The sequence below is a fragment of the Mustela nigripes genome, chromosome 2, assembly GCF_022355385.1.
Source record: "Mustela nigripes isolate SB6536 chromosome 2, MUSNIG.SB6536, whole genome shotgun sequence".
Lineage (NCBI taxonomy): Eukaryota > Metazoa > Chordata > Mammalia > Carnivora > Mustelidae > Mustela > Mustela nigripes.
The window spans coordinates 97,894,266-97,921,876 of NC_081558.1; the positions used below are offsets into that span (position 1 = coordinate 97,894,266).

Here is a 27,611-nt window from a genome sequence, read left to right on the forward strand (position 1 = left end):
CCCACACGCCCCGCCACGTCACGCCCGGCCCGCTCGGTCGGCGGTCAAATAGCCCAAGTCTCGCCCGCCTGCGCCCGCCGCCTCTTGCCCATTGCGGGCGTTCGGTGACATTGAATGCGCACACGCTGTCACCGCCCGGGAGGCGCTGTCGGGTCAGCGGAGTAGGCGGCCATGGGGAGCCTGCGCGGCCTGCGTCAGGCAGCGGGTGAGACGCGGGCCGGGCTTGGGGAGGTTGGGAAGCCAGTTTGGAGATTGAGGAATCGTGCAGCTTCCCCAGGTCTGGTAGTTGCTCGGTTTTACCGCACACTCCGAAGTTGTTCGGAGTGACGGGAGAGAGCCAAGCCTGAGCGAGCAACTGCTAAGCAGGTAGTAGGGGTTGGCAGAGTGACCGTCGCGCCTGGCTCTCCATCCACCCACCTCCCACCAACTTGACGAGCCCTTGCTCCCCGATCCTTATCGAACCCCCATCCCCAGTGTCCTCTGAGCTCAGTGCTTAATGCACCTGCCACCCTGGAACTCCCCCGTTTCCTGATTAATTCAACTTTCCACCCTTACCTCTCCTGTCCGTAGCTCTAATGAAGTCTTGAGTCTCCCCTGCCTCCACCATCTCAAGAGCTTATTATACCTGCTCTCAGAGAAAACTTAGAGTCTAGAATTTCCTACTCACTTAGTATCTGTTTAGGAAAGGGATTTAAAGTATTACCGAATAATACTAATTGTTTTCCTAAAATGGGGGATACATTTCTTTTAAACAATTCGACAGTTAAGTGTTACGTAGAATCTGCAGTTTATTTTTCTAGTAGACATTTGTATGATGAGTATTTGGAGTCAGAGCTTAATTTGTCTTCTTGGGGAACCAGCAGAGCCTTTGCTTACTAGGGGCTGAGAAATCAGAATGTTTGCTGCTTGGCTCTTTTCTAGGTACCTGCGTGAAACACTTTTGGTCACCTTATGAACTTTGGTAAGGTGTAATGACTGATATTTTATTTCTTGGTAACAAATTATTAAAAACTTGTTTACTTCAAATTTTAAGGAAGAATCACCCCAGACTTGCCTATTGAAATAATGTAAATGTACACTGCATATGTAAATGAATTATGTAAAGTTGTGTAAAGTTACCTTTTATATCCTTATTTTGTGTTCCAGTGGAGAGTGGACTGGAAAACATGTCTCAAACTGGAGAATATTTTTTACTTCCTTTAAAATAAACATTTCCTCCGCTAAAAAGAGATTGATTTCATTGATTTGTTTAGCTTCTGTTGAACTAATTTACCCTAAAATCTTTTGTGTACATCCTTTTGATCTGTTAGCTATTATCAAGGTAAATCAAAGAACCAATGCTTTATAAAAAAGCTAAAATATATTGAGTAGAAGGGACTTCGACTATAAAGGAACTAAGACCCTATGGTTTTAAGTAGTTTATCTTCCTGCCTTGAAAATATATTTAAGCATTATAAAGATTCCAAAGCCTCTCTGCAGACTTTTGATATTTAAGAACCTCACTTTTGGGCATTCAGTGAAAACAAAATTCCTTGAGCAATTTAAGAACAATTTATTTTATTCCAGTTAGATCCACTAAGAATGTTTTATGAAGAACTCTTTCCAAAGGAACTTCTTTGAATGTCTGATGTTTTGTGAGCAACTCTAAGCAATCTGCCCTTTCACCTACTTGTGTCCATTTTATAGCTAAATACTTTGACATACATTATTTTACTTGGTTGATTTCTTATAGTATCCTTCTTAGGTAATCTTATCATCCGTTTTCCAATGTACAAGTGAATAAACGTAGGTCAGATGGTTAAATGACTTGTTCATGATCATTTAGCCGAAAAATGTTAGAGCCAGGAGTTGAGTAAGTGCCTTCTAATTCAAGAACTTGTGCTCTTTATTTCATTCAAGATGCTTATTCAGGATATGTGTGTATTGTGTATGTGTTTGTCATGGTTATTTGAGTCTCTCTGATATGAAATGTAAGAGTCATGAAATAGATTTACTTGTGAAATGGAAGCACACATTTATGTGCAAATGGATTTTCACCTAAGAAGACTGATTTATCAGGCAACCTTAACCAAAGGAAAGACAGATCAAATAGAAACCTAATCTAGGCATGCTTCACTTATCCAGAATATTATATGGAATAAGATACTCTAGGTGAGTGAAATTTCAAAGAGCCAAAGCTTAATCCTTTAAACAACGGACCTTTTTAAAAATTGTTCCTGTTAGTAATCTGTGCTGTATTTTTTTAGCAAACAGTACAGGTTTTTATGAGCGTGAATTTGTTTCTCATTTTGCGGCTGTAGCTGGAGGTACAGGTCAGAGTTGTTAACTTGTGGTTCTTGGACCCTTTCACAGATGAGTGGTCCTGTGAACCTCTGAAAATTGTATTCATTTTTTATGTTTTGGGAAGAGAGATCCATAGCTTGCATCTATTCCTTAGAGCAGTCTGTGCTCTTTAAGTTAAAAGGCACTGATACATGATTTGGACCTAAATGGCTACTGACCCATACGCCTGTGGGTTGCATGAGGGTAGAGACTAAACTGTTTTCACTAAATGCTTAGCACTTATCAGTGTCCAGCTCACTGACAGGCAGTAATATTCTATGGAATAATTTTTTTTTTTTAAGATTTATTTATGAGAGAGAGAGTGCATGCGCTCAAGCAGGAGAAGTGGGTAGAGGGAGAAGCAGACTCTCCACTGAGCTGAAAGGCCCATGTGGGGCTCATCCTAGGACTCTGGGATCATGACCAGAGCCAAAGGCAGACGCTTAACCGACTGAGCCACCCAGGCGCCCCTCTTTGGGATAATTATTTTTAGTTATTTTAAATAACTAATAATTTTTTAATTAACTTAAAATTATTATTTTTAATAAATTATTACTTTCTACAGAATAATTATTAAGTCAAAAGAATGGAATGACTTTACAAAAATGGTTCTTCATACCTTCAGAAAAATTTTTTTGTCCTAAACTTTGCTGGATTACCAACAGATTTTTTTTTAAGATTTTATTTATTTATTTGACTGAGAGAGATATCACAAGTAGGCAGAGAGGCAGGCAGAGAGAGAGGAGGAAGCAGGCTCCCCACTGAGCAGAGAGCTGATGCCGGCTCGATCCCAAGACCCTGGGATCATGACCTGAGCCGAAGGCAAAGAGGCTTTAACCCACTGAGCCACCCAGGCACCCACCAACAGATTTTTAAATGATTTAGTTATTATCATTATTATACCAATACAGTGCACCATAGACAGCGTCCTTGTCAATTTAACTGACATTCCACAGCATTAGAATCAGATAACATTTAAGTCTTGTAGTCTAACCCCCTAGTTTTATAGGTGAGGAAACTTAAGGCTTCTGAGGGAAATTAACTTGGCTTCAGAAGAGTCATACAGGTACAAAGTTGGGACATAACCAATATCTCCTGACTCCCATTCTGATTTTATTTCACCTACATTCTACTCCTTCATTGACCTTTCTGTTGGTTCTTCCTAACCAACCCTAAATGAGTACATGCCCATTTTTACTGCTCTTTGGCTTTCACTCCCACCAGGTCTTGTCATCAGGTTTTTATTGAGCACACACTATGTGCCCTGTACACTATGAAAGCTCTAAAATGAGTGGACTCCCACTCTTCCTAGAGCTGGAGTTTGTTGCAGTGAACAAATATACCTGTATAATACATCTGGAGAGCTTATGCATGACAGTATATTAAGTTCTGGATTGCAGAACAGATTTTAAGTGCTGCTCTGGTGCCTTGGAGCCAATTCCTATTGGCTTTGTGCACATCTTTTCCCAATTAGTCATGTTATATTGGTAGCTGAAAATCTATTGTGGTGAGGGTTATTGACAAACACTACAAATCAGGGCTTTTCCCCACTGAGCTCCTCCTCCCAAGACCCAACATAGCACTGGTTTTGAGAAAGGAATTGAAGTATAGGTTAAAATTACCGAAGGCTTCGTTGAAACAGAAGGCATAGGAGAGAGACAGGAGCAAAGGTAGGGGCAGTAATGAGTCTGGAGAGGATGTGGAAGGAGAAAATATAGTAAGGAGGAAGGGTTACCCTGGATTTCAGTCAGGAGGTAATAGATAAGGTGTGGCCTTTGAGGGTTCTGAACCACTTGAATTTGGGCAAAAGGAAGTCTTCCAGCAGAAGTCATTAAAGAAACATTTTTTAAAAATTATCATGGTTGCTACATACAACATGAATAGCTACATCCTGTGAAGATATTGCAGAAATCCATATGTGAGTTGAAGATGGAAGTGCCAGAAAGGGAATATATCTAGGAAGTGTTTCTGAAGAAATCAGTGCGGCTTTGTGAGACATAGGGTGATTTAAGGGAGACTGAAGTTTTTGAGTGTGGAGAGCTGAAAGAGTATTGCCCTGTTGTCTGAAGTAAGGAAGGTAAGAAGGGATACTGCTGTGGCAGAGAGGGTCATGTGTTATTGAGTGGTAGGTGGCACAGAGTTATAGGTGAATATGGGACCTCTTAGTCAAAGACCAGGGGACAAAGGAGGGAGTCTTCCCCGAGGCAGATGAATGTGGGATAGAGGCAAAGACTGAGTCTTGGAGGCCTGATATAATGTAAGGCCTGATATAATGTAACTCCCTTCAGAGTTGAAGGGAGAGAATGTGACAGTAAAATGTTAGGAGAGACAGAGGCCTTGCAGAAGGCTGAGGTCAGTAGAGTCAAATGGCTTTAAAGATGGGAAGAGTAGAATCAAATGAGCTAATGATGAGATTCTAAAAAACATAATCATGGGACTAGAAAGAGATCACTAATGTTAGAGCAATTTTAGTAAAGTGAGTGGGGGAAGAAACATTACAGTAAAATGTGTGGGTAGTGAGGCCAAGGTAATAAGTTAAATACATGCCACTTATTCATTCATTTGAACTTTGAAAGGAAGGAAATTAGTATTTTATTTATAGAAACTGTTCAGAACGATTAATTGGGTTTTGTTGTTGTTGTTTTTTTGTTTTGTTTTTTGTCAAAGATAGCGTGCCCTCAGTGCCACTGTGGTATAATGAGATAATTCTCATCAACTCCAGGTAAAAATTTAAATCCGGTTCTGCCTTTCTGGAAAGCAGTTCTGTTCTTAAAAAGGTTCATATTTGCTAACACCTCACTACCAGGATTCTATATAAGAAAATAATCAGGGGGCGCCTGGGTGGCTCAGTGGGTTAAACCGCTGCCTTCGGCTCAGGTCATGATCTCAGGGTCCTGGGATCGAGTCCCGCATCGGGCTCTCTGCTCAGCAGGGAGCCTGCTTCCCTCTCTCTCTCTCTCTGCCTGCCTCTCCATCTACTTGTGATTTCTCTCTGTCAAATAAATAAAATCTTTTAAAAAAAAATAAAAAAATAAAAATTTAAAAAGAAAATAATCAGAAACATCACCAAAGATTTATGTATAAAACTGCTCATTTGTAGTAGTGAAATTGGGAAACATAAAGACCAGGGAATGATTGAATTCAGCTTATATCCATATGTTGGTTGTTATATAGCTGTCAAGAGCAATTTTTAATTAATATCTTAGAGAAGTATTTTGACATAAGCAAGATGTAGTAGTACTTATTTATGAAAAATGTGTATATTATATGTAAGCATAGGAAAATGTCTGGGAAAGATATATCAAGTGTTATCCCTGGATGATGTGATTATAGGTGTTTTTATTTTTCTTCATACCTTTTTTCAAGCTTCGAAATTTTCTGTAATGAGCAAGTGTTACTTTTGTAATTTAAAGTTTATTTTTTTAAGGGCAGGGAGACATTTGGCAGGAAAGGGGCTGAGGGAAGGATCTAGAGGTGGCAAGATAAGTTTGGTACAACATCCTTTAGTAAGAGGGATCACAGATGGAACAGTTCACTAGTTTAGAGTGAAGGAAGGCCTAGTGTTCTTATAAACCTGAAGGGAAGGATGAGAAATAGATGGAGAAGGGAATCAGTTTCTGTCAAAAAGCAGATTTAGGTCAACAGCTAAGGCCAAGAGAGTTTCAAATAACCACTCTTGGGAATGGGCTGGAATGTTAATGGGAGTGAAAAAAATCACCAAGAAATGGCCCCATCTCACTAAAGTTTGGCCACCAGATAGTTTCCTCCCCACTTAAAAACTGGCCAGGTTTCAGAGGTTTATTTTTAAATCTATTTTTTGAACTCTAAATTTTTTTCCCATAGAAGAAATATTACAAATGGTGATTAGGGTTCTGTTCAGCCCACAAAAGTTCATAATGTCAATCTCTCTTGCCATTTTTCCTCCGTAGTATTTTTGTCATCTGTTAGGTCCTCTCTGTTAGGACCTATAGCTGTCTTATTTCCTTTATACAACCCACTTGAACTACAGTGTTGTGACACCACCAAAAAGGAGGTTTCCATAATTACGCCTTGCTACTCCTGCTCCCTTTACCCCGACTTGTTCCTCGCCCCTGGCCCATCCTGCATCCTGCACTTAGATTTCCTTTATGAAATCACCATTGTTAGTGTTTTTTTCCTGCCTAAAACTGCTCTGCTTCCCAAATCCTTTTGGGAGTTTGGCAGACAAAAGGAATCTTACTGTGGGGGAAACATGGATAAGCACAGTACCCAGATTCAGAGTGAGTTAGGCTAGAGTCTTAACTTAAATTCGAAGCCATAGAACATCAGCAAGGACCTCATAGAAGAAGGCAGGTTTGTGAGTGATGGGAGCCCGGCAGGCAGATTTGGAAATCTTTGTTGCATACAAGAGCTGGGCAAATCAGAGTATGAAGCCAAAATATTCCATCCTTTTCAGAATAATTGCAGATAGGAAATATCAAACCTGATCATTGAAAAAGCTCAGAGTAAGTTAATATCTCAGGTTCGTTTGTTTGTTTTGTTGTGGCCAGCTCACAACAAAACTGAGTAGCCCAGTTTTGCTTATAATGTGGAAATGAAATCAGTGGTTCTCTAATTTAAATGAGTTCTCTAATTTAAATGTGTAGAGATAAGATCTGTAATTTCTCTAAGCAAGATAATTACCCTCACTTAGTCATTCTTCCTTCTAGGTCTACTGAGTGGCTACAAACATTTGACATACAGTTTAATTGTAATGATATAAAATATAGTATTGATTAAAGGGTGTGTATGTGCTTTGCAGTTGTCAGGATAAGTATACATTTAGCTTTGTCCTCCTGACACTTAAAAATGATTTGATTCTCAAATCAACCTTTCAGTTTTCCTTCCTCAGATTTGCCCTTCCCTATCATAGCAAACATTTTAGGACTAGCAATATCCTATTTGAATTTTAGGAGGATTAAATAGGCATTTGTGGGCTAACATGAGAACCATTCACCTAAGTATTTAGATTTAAAAAAATCTTTCCATAGGATATGAAAAGGGAACATTGTTCCCCAGAAACAAGCTGTTTCTCCCAGGCAGGGTCATGGTAGCTCCTGGCCTTCTGGTACACTAGGAAAAGAGAAGGTAGTTGGGCAAACAGTCTCATAGCAGCATAGTAGGATCAGCCTGGTGGGCTCTGATCATTCATTGTGAGATAGTCAGATAGTGGTCTTTTCCCCATGAGGGGTAGTCAGCTGCTGTGGAGGCTGGAGGAGGGATATGAATAGAGCCTTTTCCAAAGGGGATGAGGATGTAAGACAACTGTAGAACAATGGACAGTGCATGCCGTTAAGTACTGAGTAGTGTAGGAGTCTAACATGCTCTTGTAAAATCTGAAAGTTGGGTATACAACTCTACAGAGATTCCAAACTTGTAATGTAGTGAGCTATATGTTACTGATCTGCAGAAGTTAGAAATAAAACAGAACTTCTTTTCAGTAAATGAGTTGTTGAAAAGAGGGATTTTGAACTCTGCCAGAGACCAGTATTGAGCTCTGGAGGTGCCCTGGTCATCCACGTGACCTGTGCTCCAGGGACTCCCACTGATGTGTTGAAGAGCAGTGATTCTTAAACATGGCAGCACATTAGAATCACTTGGAGAATTTTAAAAAATATTTATGCCAGACTCCTACTCCCAGACATTGGGATTTAATTGGATGGACTTGTGCATTTTTTAAAAAAATTTTTTTTAATTTTTAAAAAAATATTTTAAAAAATTTTTTAATTGTGTAAGTTTTTTAAAGCTACTTTGGTGATTCTTCTATGCACAATTCTTTCTTTGCACAATTTCTAGAACTTTCGTGATTCTTTTATGCACGATTTGAAATTCACTTTTCTAGAACACTGCTTCTTAAACTTTAGTGTGCATAAGCATCAACTTAGAGGGCTTATTAAAACATTTTCCTAGGCCATACTCCAGGAGATTTGAAGGTTTGGGGTGGAGTCTGAGAACTTGAATTTCTATGAAGCTCCCAGCTGAGGCTGAATAAATAGTACTGTTCTAGACTTTAGAAAATGTGGTATTAGTCTCCATGTTTCTGGCACATAGTGAGTACTCATTAATTATTGAATGAATATGGGTATCTATTTGCTTCTCAAAATTTAATGTTCATATGAATCATTTGGATGTCTCACTGAAGGGTGTATGAGCTTTGCAGTTGTCAGGATAAGCATACCTTTAGCTTTGTCCTCCTGAGACTTACAATTGTTCCGATTCTCAAAACAAAAGTAAAAAATACAGACTCAGATTCTGTAGGTCTGGGCTGGGGGGCCAAGAATCTGCATTTCTAACAAGCTCCCAGGCAATGTCAGGCACATTTGAGAATAGCGAGGTGTGACAAGATACATACCAACATGTATAATTTTCTCATCTTTCTACCAGTGTACATTAGTCAGATGACCTTCATTTTCGTCTACCTTGGATTGGGCACATTCCCGACTATATCCTATTTTTTTCTTTTTCTGTCTCATTCCAAAAGCATATTGGAGTGCAAATGAGTGAGAATGACATTTTTATAGAGATAACATCAAATCTTGCTAATTTTAAAAAGGAATAAATATCAAGTAAATAATAAAATATTTATAAAACATGTAAAAAGTAAAAACAAGATATACTAAATAGTCAAGTACTCGTGCGTTGTTTTTTTTTTTTAAGATTTTATTTATTTTATTTGACAGAGTAAGCAGAGAGGCAGGCACAGAGAGAGAAGAGGTAGCAGGCTCCCTGCCGAGCAGAGAGCCTGATGCAGGGCTCGATCCCAGGATCCTGGGATCATGACCTGAGCCGAAGGCAGAGGCTTTAATCCACTGAGCCATCCAGGTGCCCCAGTACTCATGTTTTTAAAAATATTTTTATTTTGGAATAATTTTAATTTACAGAAAAGTTGCAAAGATAGTACAAGAGTTTTGTATACTTCTCACCCAGTTGCCCCTAATGTTAACATCTTGTAAAACTAGTGTATTTGTCAGAACTAAAAAATTAACATTGGTATATTACTGTCAGCTAAAGGACAGACTTTATTCGGGTCTCACTGGTTATTGTACTGATGTCCCATTTTCTGTTCCAGGGTGCCACATCACATTCAGTTGTTATGTCTCTTTAGCCTCCTCTGATTTGTGACAGCTTCACATTCAATTGTCATGATCGTGATACTTTTGAAGAATAAAAGTCAGATATTTTGTAGAATGTCTCTCAGTTTGGGTTTGATGCTTTCTCATGATGAGACTAGGGTTATGGGTTTGACGACAGAATAACTAGCACAGAGGTCAAGTGTCTTTCTGACAGTACACAGTATCCAAATGATTCATGACTGGTGATTTTAACCTTGGTCAGTTTGTTCCTTCCTTGTAAAGTTACTGTTTCTCTCTTCCCATACTCTGTTCTTTGGAAACAAGTCCCAAAGTCCAACTTGTACTTTCCCACAAGGGGAAAGGAATCCAGGAGGAAAGAAAATCTGCTTGTATTTGGGATTTTTTCTCAAAAGGCAAGATTTGTCCCTTCTCCCTCATTTTTTTATTCAATTATTATTTATATTAATATGGATTTGTATATTGTATACCTTAAGTTGTAATCTATTACTACATTATTTTGTTGCTTAAATTATTCCAGGTGAGGCTGTATCAGATCAGCTCTTATGTCCCTTTGCCCCTATCCAAAAACATTGTTGTGTTTTTTTAATATTTCCTTTCTGGCATTACAGGGTATTCTAGACTCATCTCATATTCTCTCGGCTTCAGCCTAGAACCAGCCATTTTTCTCCAAGGAGCCCTAGTTCCCTTTATTAGATAATGGTATTTAGAAATCAAGATCTGGGCACTGAGTGTGCTTGTTCCCACTGAAGTGTCACTGATTCCAGGCCCTCCCACTGGGTAGAGCTAGGAAATACATGTATGTATACTAACCCGTGTGTACACACATACTTAGGATTATGTCTGTATCTGTCTTACATCTATCAACTCTCCATACACATAATACATAAAAATAACATATAACCTATAAATAAATATATGTTTATTTATATATGTTAATAAACAGCAATGTAAAACTATTTATTCTGAATTCTCTGACTGATCCAGCACCTCATTCATTCTAGCCTTCTCCCCTTGCTTTTGGAACTTCTTTCTCTGGGCTGTCATTATCTACCACTTATTTACTTATTTGTTCAGGCCTGGAATACTTGTAGTTTCAGGATTGTTAACCCATACTCCTGCAAGAAACAAATTGCCAACTAGAGTGCAGTGTTTATGTATAGTTCTTTTTATCTTTAGTCTTAAAGTTTCTGGTCAAAAGGATGTTTCCAAAGTTAACTTAGGTTAGCTTTTTTCCCACCTTGAAGGTTGTGGGGTTAGGTCATGTTATACATTTCTAGTACAGTTTGATACTTTTGTCACAATCTGCATTCCATTCTGGGATTGTCCCAACATCCTGCTTGATACTTAAAAATTTGCATATATTAAAGCTGTCTGTGATATACAGTTTTAAGAGTTTTGACAAATGCCATGATTTTATTTTTAAGCAAATCATTAGGGCCTTCATAGTTAGCAATGTACTTAAAACACACTTGGCAACTGGTCTTCACACAGGTTATAAAACACTAAATTAGATAATCTAAAAGCCTCTTTCTCCCATAGCATTCATTGAACCTTGATTTATCAATTCTAAGGTCACATCACTGATGATTCTCTCCAGGAGTGTTGAAAGATTCTGAGAAAAAAAGCATCTCCACCTCTGCACTGTCCATCATGAGGTTGGAAAGGCTTTTTATGGAAAGGAGGGGGCAACAAGACAAAAGCCAGTACTTGAACCAGACTCATCCCAGCTGACCCATTTCAGTCTCCCGCTACTAGGAAAACCTGTAAGATAATGGTTTTCAAATTGTGAGCTCCCAGAACAATAGTAGCAGCATCACCTGGGAAACTGTTAGAAATAGGAATTCTCAGGTTCCACCCATACTCACTGAATCAAAAAATCTGCAACTGGATTCTGGTAATCTATTACAAGTCCTTTGGGTGATTCTGAGGCACAATAAAGTTTGAGAACCTCTACACTAGGTTAACCAGACATTCCTCAGTCACATCCTTAGAGGCAGGAGTGAGGGTTCGTCTTGACTTCCTGTTAGGTCCCTGGGGGATCCGGGACCGGTCAGCCAGGGGCAGGCTGCAAGTGCAGCCACAGGGTTAAAGGGCTCTTTTTCTTTTGGTTTGTATGTTTGTTCTTAATTGGGATCCACCAAGGATGGAAAATTTCTGTCTTGGATGTCTCTAGGGCAGGATATGTTATCTCTTTGAGACAGAAAAGGAAGTCTTAATGACACTAAAACTTTTATGTGCTTTTGTTTTTTTGTACTTGCAAAATAACTGAAATCACATTAAGTACTTTACAATTTTCTTTAGTGATTTCAGGCTTTTTAAATTTTTTACATTTGTTATTTCTAATATATATAATATGACCATATTTGTATGTTTTAATTAGCCCTTATACTTTAGGGAGGTAAAAATTATTGGCATCCAGTATGAAGTTGTAGTAAGAAAAACGTTGGGAGATATTTTCTGATCTAGGTAAACCTCTCATGCCTTCAAGTCCTTAATTTCACCTCCACTCCAGATACTTCAATGACTTCAAATCTTACTCGCCTTACTCTGTTCCAGCCACACTGGCCTCCTCTTTGTGGTTCCTAGAATATACTGTAGGGCCTTTGCACTTAACAGTTGTTTCTGTTTGGAATATCCTGCCACCAGATATCTGCGTAGCTAGTTCCCTCACTTCCTTTGACAGTGGCATTCTCAAAGAAAGCTCACCCTGCTAGTCTACCTAAAATCTCATACACACACCCAATTCCAGGCACACAAACACTTCTGCATGTCACATTCCCAGTGTTCAATTTCTCTCTCGGTCATTTATTGTCTAACTCTGTGTGTGTGTGTGTATCTCTATGTGCATATATGTATATATGCATGTATGTGTGCATATGTATGTATATTTTCTCTCCAGTAGAAAACATAAGTTTTACTAGCATAGATTTTTGTCTTTTTGTATATTGTCTAGAACAATGTCTGATACATAGTAGGTACTCAGTTATTATTTTGTTGAATGAATATCTCCAAACATGCATTTATGTGACTGGTAGTAATTACGGGTACACAACAGTATTTTTGCCTTGTCAGTATTACCCAAACTGAGCTGAGAGGCATCTTGTCTTCTCTCCTCCTAAGCTGTCTCTGTTCTAATTAAAAGGGATGGGGAAGGGCAATACCTAAGGAAATAATTCCTGATTCTTCTTACTTCCTGTGGACCTTGCAGCTCACTGCCAGTTAACCTTGTTCCTTTCTGTCTCTGTGCCTGCAAGAAGAGAATGTGGCCGGCTGGTGCGAGATGGGGACTTGTAGGTCACAGTAAATAAGGGGTTCTCTGGGGAAGATGAAAAAGTCCTGGAGATGGATGGTGGTGATGGTGTACAACAGTGTGAATATACTTAATGACACACAACTGTACACTTAAAAATGGCAAAAATGGTAAATTTTATGTATATTTTACCACAATTAAAAAAAAAAAAACGGGGGCACCTGGGTGGCTCAGTGGGTTAAAGCCTCTGCCCAACTCAGTTCATGATCTCAGGGTCCTGGGATCGAGCCCCGCGTCGGGCTCTCTGCTCAGTGGGGAGCCTGCTTCCTCCTCTCTCTCTCTCTCTGCCTGCCTCTCTACCTGCTTGTGATTTCTGTTTGTCAAATAAATAAATAAATAAAACGAAGCATAGTGGTTCTGAAACGGTAGTGTCAAATCATTAGTAGCGGCTTCACCTAGGAACTTGTTAGAAATCCAGATTCCCATCCTCCACCCCAGAACTGTTGATTCTGAACAAGCCATTCAGGTGGTTCTGGCACACTGACTCTTGAGACTCACAACATTACAGCATTTTGTTTTAATCCCAAGAGCTATGAAGAACTGTTGTAAAGTTTTATAGAATATCTTCATGCCCTGGTAACTGCATAAAATTACCTTGGTGAGAAATTCTGACTACTCTAAAGGTAAAATTGAAAAGTGCTATGGCAATGTTTTGAAAATTACCGGTTTCAGTCATGCTTCAAAAACAAACTGAAAATTTAGAGGACCTGCCGTGTTTCAAGCATCTTGCCAAATGCTCTCACCGTTATTTTTCCGGTTATCCCTCAAATCAGTGCTGGAGCAGTAAATACTACACTATCCACATTTAAAATGAGGAAGGAATCAGAGATCGATTACACTGTGATTCATTCTTCCTGGTGCACACTTAACTGTCACTAGGTGGCAGTGGTGGCATGGTTAACCCAGACTGGGGTAAGACCTTCTGGGATTACAGACTTAGAAAATGAAATAAATGTAGCCCCTTATGAAAGAAATCAGATGACAAATAACCACAATCTTTATATAAACAGGTTCTAATTTTATGTAAGAGGTATGTAAGAGGACCTCTGAAAATCCACTCCTATATAAAAACAATGAGGGGTACCTAGGTGGCTCAGTTGGTGAAGTGTCCAACTTTTGATTTCAGCTCAGGTCATGATCTCAGGGTCGTGGGATAGAGCCCTGTATAGCTCGCTGCCGAGCACGGAATCTGTTTCTCCCTCTCCCTCTGTTCCTCCCCTGCTCACACACACGCACGCTCTCACACACTCTCTCTCTTACTCTCAAGTAAATAAATCTTTAAAAAGTAAAATCAATGAAAACACTGCCAAAAATCCTTAAAATCAAATTTTTTCAGAACTAGGAAATAACCAGAGGCTTGTGACAATCTGAGTAGCATTTACCCAAGAAAAATGACTTAATCATGGTAAGAATAGCAAAATTTATAATAGCTTTAACAGTTTTCTGTCAACTGTCAGCTTCCCAGTAGCTTGAAAATGAATAGCCTCTTAATGAAAACTTGCAGTTCTAGCAGGCACTGAAGAGGGCAGAATGGATTTGGAGCTCCCTAAAGTCCCCAGCCCCCAAGAATTGTTACAATTAGCTTATCTGGCACTTCCCTGGAAATTCCCACTCACCGGGCTTGCCTATTTTACACCTGACTCAGCTAATTCAGTGGAAACAGCTTCTCCCCGACCCACCCCAGAGCATGCTACAACAGGCACATGAAGCCCTTTGGCAAAGGCTGGCAAACAACTTGGTGGAAAGCATCAGAGGACATCTCTGTCCAATGACTAGGTAACCACTAAGCTAATACATCATAGAATAGAAGGGAATATAGACTAATGGAACAGAATTGAGAGTCTAGAAATAAACCCTCACGTTTATGGTCAGTTGATTTTTCTGCTTTGTACCAAAATAATTCAACAGGGAGAAGAATTGTTTGTGTTTTTTTCAACCAATGATGCTAGGAAAACTGAATTTTGAAAACCTGCAAAAGAATGGAGGTGGATCCTTTCCACACATCATATACCAATATTAGCTCAAAATCGATGAGATCTAAATGTTAATAATAAAACAATAACATTTTAAGAAGATAACATAGAAGTAAGCTTTTGTGACCGTGTGTAAGACACCAAAAGCTCAAGCAACAACCAAAGAAAGGGTTAAGTTGGACCTCATCGAAATCTGAAACATCTTTCTAGGATGATGAGAATCTTTTGGAATTAGATGGTAGTGATCAGTACACAATTTTGTGATTAAGCTAAAAATCACTGAATTGTACACTTTAAAAGGATGAATTTGGGGTGCCTGGGTGGCTCAGTCAATTAAGCATTCAACTCTTGGTTTCAGCTGAGGTCATGATCTTAGGGTCACAGGGAGTCTGCTTTAGATTCTCTCTTTGCCTCTTCCTCTGTTCCCCCCCCATTAAATAAATAAATATATAAATATATTTTTTAAATGAATTTTAGGGTTGCCTGGGTGGCTCAGTGGGCTGAGCCTCTGCCTTCAGCTCAGGTCATGATCTCAGGGTCCTGGGATCGAGCCCCACATCAGGCTCTCTGCTCAACAGGGAGCCTGCTTCCCCCCCCATCTCTGCCTGCCTCTCTGCCTATTTGTGATCTCTGTCTGCCAAAAAAATCTTTTAAAAAATGGATTTTATGATACAGAGTTACATATCTATAAGTTATTTTAAAAATCTTTATACAAATATAAACATATGTCCATATAAAGTCTATAGAAATATCTTTTAAATTGAAAAAAGGTGAAGAAATCATGTTTCTCACCAGCTTTGGGAAGTCTACCTCTAACCATATTTTATTCCTATTCCCTCTTTTGCTTCCCTTTATTGCTCCAACTCTGAAGCTACAAAAATATCCAAGTTGGAGTTTGGACCAAACAGACCATTTGTCTATTAACAAATGTATTTCAAAAACTACTTGAACTTTCCTGTGAGCTTTTATCCACATAGCTGTGAGAGCACATTCTTGTTGCGTTAAAGGCAAGGTTTGTGCGTTCCTTTTTTGGTTACATGGAGCATCAGACAGTGCCAGGACAGTAATCAGATTTAGCACTGGTGCCTTTCCAACTGTCTTTTCTGTTCCATTGTACTTCATAGTGCTCCACTTTTTCCATGTTCTAGGATTGTAGGGCAATTCTGATTCTGAATCCTATACCAGCCTTGGTCTCTCCGTACCATGACCCCCATACTTAGAATCACACCCCCCCCTTTTCTCTCATCCTCTTCCAAACTATTTTTGGCTGTCTGTGCTTTGAAATATGATTAATTATGACTGATTTAAAAATTTTATGCTAAGGCTGAAAGTGAAAATGGCTAACAGAAACTAAATTTTTTTGAAACATTTATTTTTATTTTAGAGAGCATGAGCAGGAGGGACAGAGAGAGGGGAAGAGGGAATCTCAAGCAGACTCCAAGCTGAGTGCAGAGCCCAACACAGGGCTCAATCCATGACCTCGAGCCAAAACCAAGAATTGGATGCTTAACTGACTGTGCCCCATAGCCCCCGAAACTAAGTTCTTAAGCATACCTTTGTTTTAAGGATGAATTAATTTCCTAGTTTTGCTCAGTGAGACAGCATGGAAACAATGAAAAACTCACTAATAATGAGCCTTCCTAAGGCACCTGTAAAAATACTTCCTCTTTAAAGGAACCAGAGCACACTAAAGGAATGTCTGATTCCAAATCAGGGGCAAGAAGCATTCAAAATGAATCTGGAATGTCATGTCAGAAAGTAAGGAAGGTATCAATGATCACTGAGCACATGTTGAAAGTACTCAGAAGCCAACATAGAAGGGTCCCTAGTGACTAAAAATGGGATTATCTGAGCATCAAAAATAAAAATGACTCAAATGGGCTGGGGAACATGTGTTAAAATGCAAGAGTTCCTTGTGTTATTTTTATTTGTTTTCTTTGTTTCTTTTCTCCACTTAATCCGAGAGAGAGCACGCATGTACACATGTACAAGCTCACGCATACTAGTGGGGGGAGGGGCAGAGGGAGAGAATCTTCAAGCAGACCGATCCTCTGCTGATCATGGAGTTGGACACGGGGCTCAGTCCCACAGCCCATGAGATCATGACCTAAGCCAAAACCAAGAGTTGGAACCTCAATCGATTGAGCCACCCAGGCACCCCACCTTTATCTTATTTTTAAACAAATTATCACCTGTGGCGGCTACAAGGAAAGCAGTCCATTAATTTGAAAACTGGCAAATTGGAAGAACCAAGAATTTATTCCACATTTCTTGTGGACTTTTACCTTAGGATAGTCAAATAGTTAATGTAGAATATGACCATTTTACAATCCATTTTGAAATAATAGATCTAGGTAACATCATCATTGTCTGCTAAAAAACATCAAATGAAAGGTCAACAGTGGTGGTGGTCTTTATAAGGTATGAGGAGTCAGACTGATACAGTTGGATCAGTACAGTAGGATACAGTAGGAATACACAGTACTGCCTATGGCATATTCTTGCTAAAAACTCAAAATCTGATGAAGCCTCAAAAATCTGTTTATAAGGAAAAGAATTTAGAAGAATATGTTGAACAACATCAAGGGGACACCATCAGCAAAATCCCAAATGAGAGAAATTCTGTAGAACTAATGACCTAGCTTCTTTAACAAATGACAAGAAAGGAGGGGGAGACCTACACGAGACACATCAACCATATTCAGTGTGCACCTATTTAGAATAAGCCAACTATTTAAAAAAATTACAAGCCCATTGGGGAAATTTGATTTGATCATCACATGCTAATATTTTTAATTAAGCTAATGGTATTCTGGATAGTGGTTTTGAAAAGTTGCTGTTTTGAGATGCATACTGAAGTATTTATAGATGAACTAATGGGATATTTGGGATTTGCTCTAAAATAATTCATCAAACGTTACGTGGGTGGTTCAGTCAGTTGAGTATCTAGCTCTTGACTTTGGCTCAGGTCATAATCTCAGGGTCGTGAGACTGAGTCCTGGGTTGGGCTGTGCACTCAGCACAGAGTCTGAGGATTCTCTCTCTTCCTCTCCCTCCCTCTCTCCCAACTCCCTCTCTCTATCTCTCTCAAAAATAAATAAATTAAATCTTTAATATTAAAATAATCTAGTTGAGAGTTAGGGGTGTTCAGATGAAACCGTATTTATTGGCTTAATTGTTGACACTGGGTGGTAAGTACGTGGAGATTTATAATATTGATCCCTATGTGTACTTAGATTTTCAAAATTTATACACACACACAGTTTTATACAGTTTTAAATACATAGTTTGAAAATTTTACACAATTCATGACTACACCTAAAGTTGATTTCCAGTTGGAGAATTACAGCTTGGGTGGAAGAAGGCTTTCTAGAGCCACTTGCTGGCCATTACAGGCTACCCAGACTTTAGTACTGGCATCTTGGCATCTGGTTTAACTGCCCAGGGCTATAATATGTAATATTTCCACCAGAACCATTGTTAGGACAAGATACATGTGAGAAGTACTTTTATAAAGCTTACAGCTGATAAAATGTTTATAGTATAAATTGCTAATGTATAATATAAACATGTATACTTTAAAACAGCACCAAGTATCATATCTTAAATATGTTTGTCTTACATAGAGAGTAGTATATGCACTTTTTAAATGAGTTAATTTTTATAAGTGAAATATATATTCTATAGGCATTTTTCATTTTGAGACATTAGATTTTCTTTCTCTGAAACATTTCTTTGTCTTTTCTAGGAAGTTATTTTAGGTTATATGAAAGCGGTTCTTCCTCATCTCTAAGACTTACCAGAAACTCTGATTTGAAGAGAATAAATGGATATTGTGCCAAGCCACAAGAAAGTCCAAAAGCTCCAGCCTGTAAGTTTTTATTCATTTTTCCAGATATGGATGAAGCAGTTCCCAAAGAGTGAAACAACTTGGAATCAAAAGACCCTAAAAGACAGGTTGTTCCAGGGGTTCCTACCTCCTTCCCGATCTTGTAGTCCATGCCTCCCAGATTGTACTTACATTGGCTCACGTGAAGCAGTGCTTTCTTCATTTTCCTTGTCTGTCATTTTTACCTCTTATTTCCAGGATTAGATTGGAGCTTTTTGTTGGAGAATAGATGCACCACAGTAAGTAGAAATCTCGAAATGGTCTTTCAAGGAACCCCAAAGATGAACCAAATTGGGAGACGGTATTTCAGCTACAATAAAACTAGGGCTAGCCTCTGGCTTAAGCATTAATTTCAGCCATCATTAGTCTTATTCTTAACTCAAACACTTGTCACTGTCCACTGTGGAGACAAGGAGTATAATATATAAATTGTGGGCTCCAATGAGCTATTTGCTTATTACTTCTTCATGGGAGTATACTAGCATCAGGCAGGTCTTGGTAAATAGGAAAGAATATTTATCAAGAGCTTAAAAATGTTTATACCCTTCAACCTGGTATTTCATTTCTGGGGATCTGTCTTCAGGAATAATCCCTATATATGAAAAAAAGGTCTGAATATAAAGCTATTCCCATATTTTATATATAATAGGAAAATGAGAACTGATCTAAATGTCAGATAATCTGGGAATAATTAAACCGTATGTTAGATCTACTTGATGAGATTGTGCAGCTGTAGGAAATGGTGCTTATAAATACCATGTACTGGCATGAGAAATGTTTGTCATAATGTCAGTGAACAAATCAGGATACAGACTTTTATATCATATGTAGCATGGTACCCATATAAATATGTAAATTTATATAAAGAGACATATAAACCCCCATACTTATGGGGTTAAGACTTAGGAAACACTACCAAAATAAAAATACAGTGATTCTGCTATGGCAGGAGAATTAGGGATGGTTTTTATCGTCTTTTTTTACATCTGTACTTTCCAAATTGTCTTTAATGTACTTAAAATGAACGCAGCAAAAAACAATAACTATAGAGCTGTGCTAAGTGCTGGAAGGGTTAAAAGATAAAACTAGAGCAATACTATTTCTATATTTTTAAACCTCTTTTCTCACTTTCAGTTCTTTATGGATTTTTCTCCTAGGGACTTTCCAGCTCCTTTGCTGTTGCCTTCTGATTAAACGAAAAGAACAGCACAAGCAAAGGTGCGGAGGTGGGCATGAGTGTGTCATGTAGGCAGCAAAGTCAAGGAGATGGTCTGTCTGCACGAGATGTAGGCAGTACATGGAAGTTGGATGAAATTATCGTCAGGGTCCCTTCTAATACTAACATTCTGTGACTCCCTAACTTTTCTGTTCCTTCAGTGACATCTTTTTTTGAAAGACTTTCTCTTACAGTCTGTGGCTGTGTGCCTTTCTTACTCATCTCCCTCTTTTGCCACTGCATTTTCCTCTGCTGCCCCTTTCCCCTGTCCCCTCTCTTGGGTCTTTATCACCTTCACTGGCTCTCCCTTTGCACCATTGATTATCTCGACTCTGACTTCATTAATGAGACCTATTCGGATGGCATAAATTTAGACTCAATATTATATAAAAAGGCATACATGCTTTTTCCTTTCCCTAACTGGTTCCTTTCACAGTCTCCTTGTCTTGGTTAACAGTACTGCTGTTGTCTTACTCATTCACGTTTGAGGTTCTTCTTTGATCCCTTCCTGGTCTTAATTAAATCAGCCTCCAAACCCTTTCAGTCTTCTTCAGGTAGACTTTTTTGTCTCTGTTCCCACCGTTACAACTCCAGTTCAGAATATATCACGTCATTCTCTTTACAGCTTCCCATTTGAACTTGTTGCCCACTCTCTTCTATCCTTCTTTTCTCTCTTCTGTCTATTATGCAGATTAATCTTCTAAAACATTAACTTCTTCCTTGCTTCAAAGTGTACAGTGGTTCCCAAATCAGGTTTAAAAAGCGTAGCCTGGCATTCAAGATCTTTTGTGATCTTATTTTACCTTATAACCTTTCTCTTTTTCTACTGAAGTCAAATAAGCTTCTCATTGTTCCCTTCTTAGTTCATCTTTACCTTTATGTTTGTTTCTGGTGTTCTTTCAACTTTCAATGGCTAAGAAATATTTTTATTTTACCTCAGTCCCCACAGAATTTTGGAACCTTATTTGAGAAATGAGGCATCCTAAGAAATCCCATTTGAATAAAGCTCAAATTAGCTTGACGTTTCTCAATGCTTCTGTTTCATGAATAGCTAAAAAAGCACAAATAGCATTTTTTTTCATTGCTAAATTTGAGAGTCATAACCTCAAATAAGATTCCTTGTCTTGTTTTTTCTCATAGACACTTACAGCCACAGAGTGCCATTACACAAACCTACAAACTGGGAGAGGAAGATCCTGATATGGTCAGGCCGCTTCAAAAAGGAGGATGATATCCCAGAGACTATCTCGTGAGTGCCGAACATAGGGGTTATAAGCAGTTTTTCTTCCTTGCTGATTTCAAAGGCAAAGCATTTCCTTTGAATCGCACTAAGAACTTTCAATCAAATTTTAGAATAGTTGTCACATCTCAAAATGTTTCCTCTTTGGCAAATACCTGCAATAAAAACAGTGCTGGAAGATCTTGTATCTCATTGATACGCTGTGTTGTGCCTACTGGAGAGCTGTCGGGTCCTCTGAAGTCAATTGACTGATTTCTTTCCTGAGCTACAGGAATGTGACTAAGCAGTAATGTTCACTTTTCTTAGCTTATTTTTAATCTGGGTGTATCAGTTAGGTACCATTGACAATAATTAATAGTTATATTCTATAAAATCCACTCAGGTATTCAACAATACTTGAATAAAGGTTTTTTTTTTTTTATTCATAATAGCATAGAAGTATTTAGGAGTAACATATTCTCTTACTGAGATCCCAGAAAGCATGCTTTCCTATCCCTCTCACCAACTTCCTTAAACCCAGCCCTCCCAGGATCCTGGGACTTTTTCAGAGTCTGGACGAGTGTAGATTCCTCTAACCCAGGGTTTCTCAACCCCAGTGCTATCAGCATTTTGGGCCAGATAGTTCTTTGTTGGTGGGTGCTGTTGTGTACATGGTAGGATGTTTAGCAGCACCTCGCGTGGCCTTTTCATTTCGCGGATGCAAGGAACACTCAGTGAAAAAGGTCTCCAAACTTTGTCAAATGTCCCCTGAGGGGACAGAAAAAAAAACCTGTTTAAGAACCATTTCTCTAGCCTGATTTTAAAGACCCTGACTGGTTTGCATCTTGGCCAAGAGAGATTCTGAGAAGCAGGTGCCATCTCCCCTGTGGGGCACCATCATTCGGAGATAGGGACTTGGGACAAAGCTCATAGACATTTCCTTCTAATAAGAACCTATTCCTTGAACTTCTGGCTTCGGTTTCAAGGCACGATTTTAAACAATCTGAGTTCATTTAGGGTTATCTTTTCCCAGGAAGAGAAGTGTTAATTGCTTTTTTTTGTTTACAAGGGCTTTAATAGCCATTCTACTTCTGCTGGTCAAAATGACAGTGTGCTCTCCTGGGAAATAAGAGCAAGCTGGAAATAGCAATGATATTAAGGTGGGGTTTTTAAAAAAGATTATTTATTCATTTGAGATGGAGGTACAGAGAGAGAGTGAGAGCAGGAGCAGGGAAAGAGGCAGAGGAAGAGGGAGAAGCAGATTCGCTGCTGAGCAGGGAGCAGGACTTGGGGCTCCATCCCAGGACCCTGAGATCATGATCTGAGCCAAAGGCAGATGCTCAGCCAACTGAGCCACCCAGGCACCCCTAATATTAAGTTCTTGCCTGTGTCTTAATTTCTTCCACAGCATTTCAGGAGAAAACAAGCTGCTGCATACCCATGGCCCTAATAGGTGCTATGTAGATTTTTGCCATGGAATACTTTCCTCAGTCTGCCTTACGGGTGGTTCCAGGATCCCCCTCAGGCCTAAAGTACTACCTACTGAGTCACCCTAGAATGTTCTGCTATGAGCCTGGGCAAGTGTTTATCCTTATGCCGGCAGTTCTGAACAGGCGCTGCTTAACTTGCCCATTCTGATTGCTTCCTATAGAATGGAGGGCAATCTCATGACCTTATTTAAATGTATTTTACTTTTATAATGTAAAATATTTTTAATGTATAATACTTTAAAAAAAGATTTATTTATTTGACAGACAGAGATCACAAGTAGGCAGAGAGGCAGGCGGGTGGGGAGGGGGAACAGGGAGCAGGCACCCCACTGAGCAGAGAGCCCAATGCAGGGCTCTGTCTCAGCACCCTGAGATCATGACCTGAGCCAAAGGCAGAGCCTTAACCCACTGAGCCACCCAGATGCCCCTAATACTTACTTGTTTAAATTTTTTAGAGAGAAAGCACACTGGCGTAAGAGCAGGTTGGGGAGGGGCAGAGAGAGAGAGAGAATCCCAACCAGGCTCCATGTTCTGCGAGGAGTCCGACTCAGGGCTTGATCCCACAACCCTGAGCTCATGACCTGAGCCAAAATCATCAAGAGTTGGCTGCTTAACCGAATGAGCCACCAGGTGCCCCCGAATGTAAAATACTTCTAATGAAAAGTAAAATAGATTACTTTTCAGGAATATCACAGCACTTTAGTTGGAAATGCCAGTTCACATAAAATACTGTCAACGTGGGTAGTTTGTGGTTGGTGGACTCTCAGATGCTCTTAATAGAGCAATCCATCGTCCTTAGCAATTGTCCCTGGTTCCTCTCACCCAGCTGCAGGCCCAGCTTCAGTGCCTGGAGAACTCTGTTCACATGGCTACCTCCCTGGGTCCCCTCTTACATCACAACATCTATCCTTTCAGGCTTCTCCTACCATGCCTGGACCCTATACCTCCTTCCAAGCATTTTTAAAGTACTTTTTCCCTCCTGATTTAAAGAGTATTGTGTGATAAAAATCCGGGGGTAAAAAGAAAGAAGGAAGTTAGCACTTGAATCCCATCATCTCGAGACAATCACTTCCTATCCACACCCCTAGGAGTAGGCTGGTGCTCTCTCAAGGTTCCGTTTGGACTCTTCATGCCCTGCCCTGAGGATCTGTAAGACTCATGTAACAGAACCACAACTCACTGGCTACAGACAGACTCACAAGGGTGCAGTGGCCTTCCCTTTAGACTCTCCCTTGGTGGACCTCTTCACTTTCACACAAGAACAATAATCCAACCCTCAATTTTCCGTTAAGGCACACGGGTCTCTATTCAGTGGGCAGGTTCAAAGAGGAACTTTCCAAAGAGCACGGTCTCAAGTTCACTGTCATGCAATTTCAGCAAAATGTAGTTAAAAGGTAAACACTGAGGAAGTATTGCTTAAAGAATCTTTCTGCTGTTTCAGATAGTCTGGAATCTATACCTGGTTCTAAATCTAAGCATTAGATTTAGATTATTAAAACTATTCCTGCTTCAAGGCAGAGAGCGAAAACTTAGGTATAAAGATCATATTGTTTGACTTTCTCCCACATTTGTTTTCTGAACTGTGATTTGTGTTGAAATGTACAAAACTCATGAAGTTCACTGCAGTATCTCTTATTATTAAACAGTCACTGTATCATGTAGCATCTTCTTAAGAACCCCCCGGGAGAAACAGCTCCTGTTTTCACTTTAGCATTGGCTGCTAGTGTGAAACTTGGAAGCCAGAATTGACTTCCAAGCCAATAGCAAGCATAGAGTAATACCCCTTGCCTTTTTTCCCCCTTTGTTCCTCGATCTACTTCCTGTCTTCATGCTATCTTCTCTTTTTCTTACTTTAAAGTTTGTGCTATCTTACTTTATTTTATTAATAAGTTTAAGGTGAGTTGTGAAAATGCCTCATATTCCCCCTTACATTTCCCCAAATCCTGCAAGATTTCCAGGCCCACATCTTTTTTTTTCTATTTGTGGTACCACTCCATTTCTGACTTGTGTTACAGAGTTTTATTTCCTACTGGCAACTTCAGAAAGAGAAAAGTTAACTTTCCTTCATAATCTCATTGTGTTACTAGGTTTGAGATGCTTGATGCTGCAAAGAACAAGATCCGAGTGAAGGTCAGCTATGCAATGATTGCCCTGACAGTGGCAGGATGCATCTGGATGGTTATTGAGGGCAAGAAGGTGAGCACAAACTTCCTCTCTGCCGCTGTTTTCTACAAAGGATCTACAGGAAATCAGGGGGTTGACCCTTTTATTTATTCTCTTGAGAAGAGGGGGCTACTTTCTACATGAGAAATGATAAGAAACAAACAATGATAAGAAATGAGGCACAGTAGGGGCAAACCTGGGATGTCATGCCTGGGGATAAATAGCAAATCCTAATTTTGGCAAGGTAAAGGACTAAATTAGTTTCATACAAAGTAAAGAGAAAGTGTTTAGTTATCACAGATGTCGTAAGTAATGTGAAACCAGAAAAATGTCCCTGGTGTATCTAATGATGACACTGGCATATCTGTACAGCACTCCCAGTAAGTGAGCGTCTTTATCCATGCTCCAGCTGCCTTAGCCCTGGTGAGCATTCTAGTCAGTGCTCTGGACTTGAAGCTTGGCCACATGGAGCCATATGTGTAAGGACAATAGCTCCTAAACAAGTACATAGGCATTCAAGTCTAGAAATCTTTGTTTTAACCTAGACTGTTATTAATAGCTATCATTAATTGAATACTCAATCTTCTAAGCACTTGGCTTTTCTTTCATTTGAACCTCACAGCAGCATGACAAAATAGGTACTATTATTAGGACCTCATTTATAGATGAGGAAACATAGCTAAGAAAGCGCTGCTAATTTGCCCAAGGCCACACATCTCCTAAATGGCAAAGCCACAGTTTGAATCTAGACCTAAATGAGGCGATATTAAATTGCTCCCACTTATTAAGGGCTCATTATACGGCAGGCACTGTTAAACTCATCACAATATCCTAAGAACCTAAGCAGTAGGTTCTCTTATTATCCGTGCTTTATAAAAGAGGAAATTGAAGCTTAGAGATACTAAGTCATTTTCCCAAAGTCACATAGCTGGGCAGGATAAAAATTTAGAGCCAAGTTTGCAAGTTCCCAAACTCTCAATAATAATATCTTGTGCTTAAAATATAGGGTGCTTTTATATGCAGCAGCAATGGTCAAACCCTTATTTTATTTATTTTTATTTTTTTAAAGATTTTTTATTCATTTATCTGACAGAGAGAGATGACAAGCAGGCAGAGAGGCAGGCAGAGAGAGAGGAGGAAGCAGGCTCCCTGCCGAGCAGAGAGCCTGACGTGGGGCTCGATCCCAGGACCCTGAGACCATGACCTGAGCCAAAGGCAGTGGCTTAACCCACTGAGCCACCCAGGTGCCCCCAAACCTTTATTTTAATACCATGTCTAATTTTATAAATCATAGCTTCCATGTGCAAAGAGATGGCTTGTGTCTATTATCAGATATTAAAAAGGTTCTCCTACCAACCTAGCAGTAACTAACTTCCCTTATCTCCAGTGAGTGCAGAGTAAAAGGAAATGTACTTCTGGCTCTCTTCAGACTTCAGGAGTGGAAAATACTGACCATTTAGATTGATCTGTTGGGAGCATGAAAGACGAGTGTGCAGGACTGAGTGAAGCTCTTTTGACATCTCTATTCTCCCCCACTTCAGATTTTCTTCTGGCTTCCTCTTTGACTTCTCATGCTTAGTTCTCAGACTGAAACTTATAGAAGCATGTGGACAGGACATAGGGACTTCTAGAATTCCAAGAAGTCTGCATTGCTTTTGTAAACCTGATTGTACTAAGCTGAGTCTACATACTCTAGAAACGAGTTACCCTTGAGACTTCTTCTAGCCTCATCTAATGGTACATACCATAAACTTTGAGAGTTTCTCTCCTTTATGTGCCAGAATACCATCTCATTTGTTTGACATGGAACTATCCATTCCTTACAAGTAGGGAAGTGCTACTAGAGTGGAGAACTTTTAGACTTAGTGCTATTTAAAAGAGAGGAATTAGCCATTGTGTTTTGTCCTCACCATCAACTTACCATTCCCTTTCTCCTTCCCATACCTAATTCTTTATATGTGAAATTACACAGATATAAGAAAATCCCACCTTATATATAGGGTGCTAGTTTCATTTATTTGGTCTAAAACTTTGGAAACTGGTCTGCTTATGTAAGACTTACCAGCACGTAACAGCTCACAGGGAGGTAAACGGGAAGAGGACGGTTGGCTCTCCCCCACTCGTTTGCTGTCAAAGAATGGAGTAGTGCGATACAGATACTGCTGAGACTCATTAATCACAGTATTTGGTAAAGTCTGGGATCCCAGAGCTGAATATTTTTGGTAAAAGAGGAATAAGGAGTTAGAAGGGTATGAAAGTATACAAATGAGTTGGGAAAGGAGAAATGGTAGCAATAAAGAACAGGGAAAGGAAAAAAAAGATAGAAATGGAAATAAAAAGGTATTCAATACTAAAGAGTGGGAAAGGAAAAAGATAAGGGAAGAAATTATAAGGGAAGAAGCTGGATTTAAAGAAATAGGCCAGAAAAAAGGTAGAGGGTATGGCATTTCTCTTATGCTTGACTGGATGGGCTATTGGACTGTGAAGTTCTAGAGGAAACAGAAGGCACACAGAGGGGGGCTTCCGTGCTCAGTGTGCCCATGGCAGAGCGTTTTGGGACTGCACTGGCCTAGTTAATCTGCTGACCTAAGTGAGGGGTAATGACATCCTCCCCAAACCCTTTTTCAAATTTGTTTCATTTTAGGCTGTCAAAAGAAACGAGTCTTTAACAAGCCTGAACTTAGAAAAAAAAGCTCGCCTGAGAGAAGAAGCAGCTCTGAAGGCCAAAACAGAGTAGCAGAGGTATCTGTGTTGGCTGGATTTTGAAATTGCAGGAATAATGTTGCAGCAATTAGCCTGTATTCAAAAATACGGTACGAGGATCCATTTCATGAAAGTATGGTTTGCACAGATTTGTAATTTCCCCATTCCTGATACAGTGGGACAAATAAATTTCTTTAAAGAAATGACTTGTTTA

At 39.4% G+C, this 27,611-nt stretch overlaps 1 protein-coding gene across 1 annotated transcript; it reads left to right on the plus strand.

The window, feature by feature from the left end:
- Window positions 1-27,600, plus strand: FAM162A (family with sequence similarity 162 member A). Its single transcript, XM_059388002.1, has 5 exons — window positions 1-205; window positions 18,466-18,588; window positions 20,963-21,071; window positions 24,619-24,727; window positions 27,339-27,600. Exons 1-5 carry the CDS (start codon window positions 172-174, stop codon window positions 27,429-27,431), a joined length of 468 nt encoding a protein of 155 aa, XP_059243985.1. The 5' UTR covers window positions 1-171; the 3' UTR covers window positions 27,432-27,600.
- The last annotated feature ends 11 nt before the right edge of the window (window positions 27,601-27,611 follow it).

What these genes read in the sequence shown, in the direction of transcription:
- FAM162A (XM_059388002.1), top strand. Translation starts at nt 172, where the DNA reads ATGGGGAGCCTGCGCGGCCTGCGTCAGGCAGCGG. An exon ending in CGGCCTGCGTCAGGCAGCGG is followed by an intron (nt 206 to 18,465) that starts GTGAGACGCGGG and finishes TGTCTTTTCTAG; the next exon opens with GAAGTTATTTTAGGTTATAT. An exon ending in GATATCCCAGAGACTATCTC is followed by an intron (nt 21,072 to 24,618) that starts GTGAGTGCCGAA and finishes TTGTGTTACTAG; the next exon opens with GTTTGAGATGCTTGATGCTG.